Source organism: Oreochromis aureus, linkage group 3, assembly GCF_013358895.1.
Source record: "Oreochromis aureus strain Israel breed Guangdong linkage group 3, ZZ_aureus, whole genome shotgun sequence".
Lineage (NCBI taxonomy): Eukaryota > Metazoa > Chordata > Actinopteri > Cichliformes > Cichlidae > Oreochromis > Oreochromis aureus.
In genome coordinates, this window is record NC_052944.1 from 111,247,483 (window position 1) to 111,253,366 (window position 5,884).

Sequence of the window (5,884 nt, forward strand, 5' to 3'; positions counted from 1 at the left end):
CAGAAGCACGTAAAAACTCCAAAACACGTACGAACTCTGAAGCACGTAAAAACTCCAAAATACGCAAAAACTCCAAAACACGTAAAAACTCAGAAGCACGAACAAATTCTTAAACACAACAGAAGTGCTCCAGGATGCTAGGGGCAGTGTTGAAGTTTGTTACCTAGTGGCTACACAAGCCAGCAAGTACCAACGACCGGATCTGGTGTGTGGTAGTAACAGGTAAATGAACATTTTTTTTAAATTATTTGAATATATATGAGTGCTTGTGTATAAATACACAAACAATACACATATGCTTTCAATTGTGTAATTTAAGTGATCTACGTAGCTGTGCTTTGGAAGTTCAGTTAACGCTAGCAATGTGTTTTAGTTTGTATGTGCTTTTTGGAGTTTGCACGTGCTTGGTCTCAAGGGGCCACCGTATATATTTATATATAATGTAGCCCAGATGGAAAAAACACATTTACACCAATGATAAAGAAAGAGAGTGTTTATTCTCTTTATTTGAACTGTCCACATCAACAGAACGTCATATTTCCTATGACCATTGAATGCACCTCTCAGTTCACCCCACGTGACGGCACCTAGCTCAGCGACCAATCAGAGCCTACGCAGGCCGCACTGACCCTGTCAGCCAGGAAGTGAGGTGAAGGTGCATGGTGCTCCCGGGTTTTTCTCATCTCAGCTAGAGGAGTGGAGGCATCTGCTACTGAAACTGAGAAATCCACGGACGAAAGAGAGGAAAAACTAAGAATTGAGAGGAAGGAAAGCCAACATACTTACCTGCTGGATGTCCGGAGTCGAGTAGCTGGATGAAGGAGAGAAGCAGCGTCGGTAAGACGAGCGTTATTCCGAAGGAAAAAACTTGTAGAGACTTACCGTCGTGATCACGCTAATGCTAGCTCGGTCTCTCACAGGCTAACTACTCACCTTTCATCCGGAGACCTGCTGCAGTTCCAACACCAGCGTGTGTTAGGCTTTTGTGAAACAGAGCAACGGTGAGCAACATGTTCTTAGCTGCTCTAAAGCTAATTGTTGTCAGTTCACTGTGAGTTTAAAGTAACATGGAGGGTAATTTTTAGTGCATTTCTCTCTCACAAATAGGCCTTTAGTGTGGAGAAATTAAGCACACTGCTTTAATACCTCTGAACTGAACTCACATGTGTATTTTATTGCTTATTTGCACATAGTTCTGAATTGTTATGGTGTATTGTATTTTGAATGTCAATGGTTACTTACCATAAGTATTGTTTAATTAATGTTTACATGAATAGAGAAATATTTGAGCAACTTAGATGTTTAGTTCTCATATTTGATATACTTGAAAATTGAATGTTGTACAACAGAACTGTGAGATTTGATAAGATTTAAGATGTTGATGCAATGAATACGAGGTTGATGCAATATTTTGATTTTACATTTTAACCTTAAACAATGCATCTGAAAGAAAGTCTGATTAGAATGTACATTTTATGACCTGGATTGTAGGTCAGGTTTTTTGGAGAGGACAGAAAAGTCTGAGGACCAGGACAAAATTCCGGTCGTGATAGATGGCGAGCCAACCACTTTGAGGACGATCTACCCCAAAGAAGATACACACCCACACACTCATACATTTCAATTACACTCACAAGGACCTTTGAAGTTGGCTATTGCCAACTTAACTCTATATCCTTAAAGGGCCCCAACGAGTACTTTCATTTTCTTTAAGTGTGCACACTGTTTGTTTTGTTTTGTACTTTTTCCTGTACAGATTGGACACTGTTTTTTTATATCTTGTAGCAATACAAGAGTGGCTACTCAAACGTTGACATTGTGTCCAGGTCATTATTGCTGCTCAATACTTTGGCTCCATACGAATTTGGCATCTTCTGATACTGGCTAGGGCCTCATTACGAGCCCAAGTAGTTATTGTGCTGTAATTCACCTTTATACCTTAAAGTTGGTTACAGAAGTGGCGAGCCAGCCAGGAGCCATTTGATTTGAGCATCAATATTGAGGCAATGACCAGTATGGATTTCATACAAAAGTCTGGTGTCAAAATACCTAATGCAGTTGTTGTCACTGGGATAACACAGGTATCTGAAAAAGATGAACAGGTCATTGACTTTTTGAAACAGTATGGTAAAATCGCAAGAGTCCTTTTTGTTGATGATTCACTGTCCGACTTCTACCAAAACCTGATCGTTGAATACTCTAGCAGTTCAGCCTTAGAAGGATTAGAACCTCGCTTACCATACACATGCACAGCACAAGCTGACCCCAGCATTGTCTATGAAATTAAAACACTCAGTAGCATGTACACTACCAAGGTTGGGAGTAATGTTACAAAGACCTACTTAGCTGAACTCAAGGAACTAGCCAAGCTGAGTGGCAAAGACTACGGTGAGGTGCTGAAGGAGATGATGTGTCAGATTGGGGAGGATGTTGAAGCCATGCGACCTACCACTGAAGAACCTTCCCCCACGTATGCCGAGCCTGCTGTCGTATCTCCGCCCGCTCCTAAAGAGCAACAGTGTCACACCTCACATTCAGATGTCACTCCAATTGATATTGTTGCCACTGATCATGTTCCGCTCACTAATGGAAGGAGAGCAGCGTCCCTTTCAGTAAGTGACTTGAACCCACCTGACATTCAGAAGGTCGTGGTAGAGCATATCGTACGAAGGCAAGATGTTGTCCCACACATCCAGTCCCAGGTGAGACTCCGTTCCTTCTCCGGTAAGGTTCCCAGACCTAACAATGAAACTGATTATGACACGTGGCGCACACAGATTGAACTGCTCCAAAATGATCCCAGCATGTCCCCCCTGCAAATATCCAGAAAAATCCATGAGAGCCTGCTCCCACCAGCAGCTGATATAGTTAAGAGTTTACGGCCTGAGTCACCACCTGCGACTTATTTGCAGCTTCTAGATTCAGCCTTTGGCACTGTAGAAGATGGCGAGGAACTTTTCGCTCAATTCCTCAACACCCTTCAAGATCCAGGTGAGAAATCATCCACTTACCTTCACCGGCTACAGCTAGCATTAAACAGAGCCACGAAGAGGGGGGGAGTCGCATGTGAAGAAGTGGACAAACATCTCCTTAAACAGTTCTGCAGGGGATGTTGGGACAACGACCTAATCAGCACCCTGCAACTTGAACAAAAGAAGAGCAGCCCACCCCAATTCTCAGACCTCTTGTTAATGATTCGCTCTGAGGAAGATCGACAGCAAGCAAAAACTAGTCGCATGAGAAAACACATTGGCACCACAAAGCAGAGAACTCAGTTACAGTCCCAGGGTGCACGTGTTTGTGAACCAGAGGAGAAACATGAGAGTAGCATCGCTGCTATTGAGGATCTGAGAAAGCAGGTAGCGAGTCTGCAAAGTCAATTAATTACATTCATGTCACAGAAAAAACCAAAGTTTGCTAACAGCAAGGGATCTGCAGGGAAGCCGCTGAGTAAGATGTCAAAGCCACATGATGTAGATGGACGTATGCAAAGACAGACTTCAAAGAGGCAAACAGGCCGACCCAAGCCCTGGTATTGTTTCAACTGCGGTGAAGATGGGCACATCGCTCCATGCTGTGTTGACCCTGCTAACCCTAACCTAGTGGCAGAGAAAAAGAAGCAGTTGGAGGCAAAACAGCGTCAGTGGGAAGCGCAAGATGGTTCAGACTCAGCTTTAAACGACTAACAGTTCCTGTTGTGGGACAAACAGGAGCTGAGGAGAGTCAACAACGTCCCTCAGACGTAAACAATGGCGACAAAATCACAGCTGAGGTTAACAAAGTAAGTAGCCCAGCAAAGAATGTCAAAGCACAAGCATGTTCTGGCTTAAAACATTCCGAGCAGAAACAATTTTTCCAACTCCTAAACAGTTGATTGGCACCAAGAGTACAGCTCAAGTGACTGTGAGAGGTGAAGAAGTCAACTGCCTTCTTGACTCAGGTTCCCAAGTTACCACTGTTCCTGAGTCATTTTACAAGCAGCACCTTTCAGAGCAGAAGATCAAGCCACTACATGACCTCTTAGAAGTGGAAGGTGCTAATGGCCAGCTGGTGCCTTACTTTGGCTATATAGAAATGACCATAACTTTTCCAAAGGACTTTATAGGTGTTCCAGTAGATGTGAACACACTTGCTTTAATCGTCCCTGACACTTCACAATCCCTCATGCTCATAGGCACAAACACCCTAGATGTACTGTTCGACATTTACTCAGAGACTGACTTAGCCGATCGTCAATCCCTTCCACATGGCTACAAAGTAGTCTTCAAAATCATTGAGTTGAGACGAAAGCAGACAAGTGACAACCATCAGGGTGTAGTGAAGCTGCAAGGCAAGGTGCCTCAACTCATTCCAGCTGGTTCAACTGTAGTGGTGGAGGGAGTCGCCTTTGGCAGGGGCCTTCAGGATGAAAAATCAGTTATCGTTGAGTACCCGTCATCGTCCCCCTTGCCCGGTGGCCTGTTACTTAAAGCCGGTCTGGTTGACTTCCCCCAGCGGTGGCCCCACAAGTTGCCAGTTGTTATAAGCAACGAGTCTGACCACGACGTTGTCATCCCTGCCAAGTGCACTATTGCAGAGGTTAGTGCTTATCAGATCATCCTATTAAAGGAGCACAACAAGACCAAACAGTCAGAACCATCCCAGGGAACTCCAGAGACTCCGTCTTCCCAAGAGCCCACCATAACTTTCAATTTTGGTGACTCCCCTGTTCCACTGGAATGGAAACAGCGCATCACTCAGCAGCTCAACAGCATGCCTGAGGTGTTTGCACAGCATGACCTGGATTTTGGCCGGACGGACCAGGTGCGACATCATATAAAACTTTCGGATGACACGCCTTTCAAACTACGTGCCCGGCCAATCCACCCACGGGACATTGAGGCCGTCCGGAAGCACATTCAGGAACTCCTTGATGCAGGAGTTATCAGAGAGTCAGAGTCCCCATTTGCGTCACCCATAGTGGTTGTCCGGAAAAAGAACGGCCAAGTCCGGTTGTGCATTGATTATAGGCGTCTAAATCTCCAGACTATAAAAGATGCGTACAGCCTTCCTAAGCTAGAGGACACGTTCTCAGCCCTCAATGGTTCTCAGTGGTTCTCTGTTCTTGATCTAAAATCAGGGTACTACCAGATCGAGGTCGAAGAAGCAGACAAACCGAAGACGGCCTTTGTGTGCCCTCTCGGCTTCTGGGAGTTCAACAGAATGCCTCAGGGTGTGACGAACGCCCCCAGCACATTCCAGAGGTTAATGGAGCGGTGCATGGGGGATATGCATTTGAAGGATGCGTTGGTCTTTCTTGATGACGTGATAGTATTCTCCCGAACCCTTGAGGAACACGAAGAAAGACTCATGAAAGTGCTCACTCGTCTGAAAGAGTTTGGGTTAAAGCTGTCACCAGAGAAATGCGTCTTCTTCCAGACTTCAGTCCGTTATCTGGGACATGTGGTCTCCAGAAATGGTGTTCAGACTGACCCTGAGAAGATTTCGGCTCTTAAGACATGGCCTGTCCCCCAGACTCTGCGAGAGTTAAAGTCGTTTCTTGGTTTTGCTGGGTACTATAGAAGGTTCGTTAAGGGGTATTCCAGCATTGTGAAACCTCTCCACAACTTAACCTCGGGGTACCCACCTAGCCACAAGAAATCAAAAGCAAACACAAGACAAATTGCGCATCAGTACCATGACCCAAAAGAGCCCTTCGAGGTCGCTGGACGCCAGCTTGCCAGCAAGCCTTCGAGTCAGTCATCAAAGTCTCACCACAGCCCCTGTACTTGCCTTCGCTGACCCTCAGAAACCCTATATATTGCACACCGACGCCAGTACCACCGGGCTCGGTGCTGTGTTGTATCAGGAGCAAGAGGGCCAACTTAGAGTCATAGGCTATGCA

The 5,884-nt window shown here is 45.4% G+C and overlaps 1 protein-coding gene across 3 annotated transcripts; it reads left to right on the top strand.

Moving 5' to 3' along the window:
• The first annotated feature begins 450 nt into the window (after positions 1–450).
• Positions 451–3,856, top strand: LOC120437862 (zinc finger CCHC domain-containing protein 12-like). Of its 3 annotated transcripts, XM_039608429.1 has the most exons (3): positions 451–837; positions 921–1,001; positions 1,492–3,856. In XM_039608429.1, exon 3 carries the CDS (start codon positions 2,007–2,009, stop codon positions 3,684–3,686), a length of 1,680 nt encoding a protein of 559 aa, XP_039464363.1. In that variant the 5' UTR covers positions 451–837; positions 921–1,001; positions 1,492–2,006; the 3' UTR covers positions 3,687–3,856. The 3 variants fall into 3 exon arrangements, with proteins under 3 accessions (XP_039464363.1, XP_039464361.1, XP_039464362.1); XM_039608427.1 differs by having other exon boundaries at positions 451–1,001; XM_039608428.1 differs by having other exon boundaries at positions 921–3,856.
• The last annotated feature ends 2,028 nt before the right edge of the window (positions 3,857–5,884 follow it).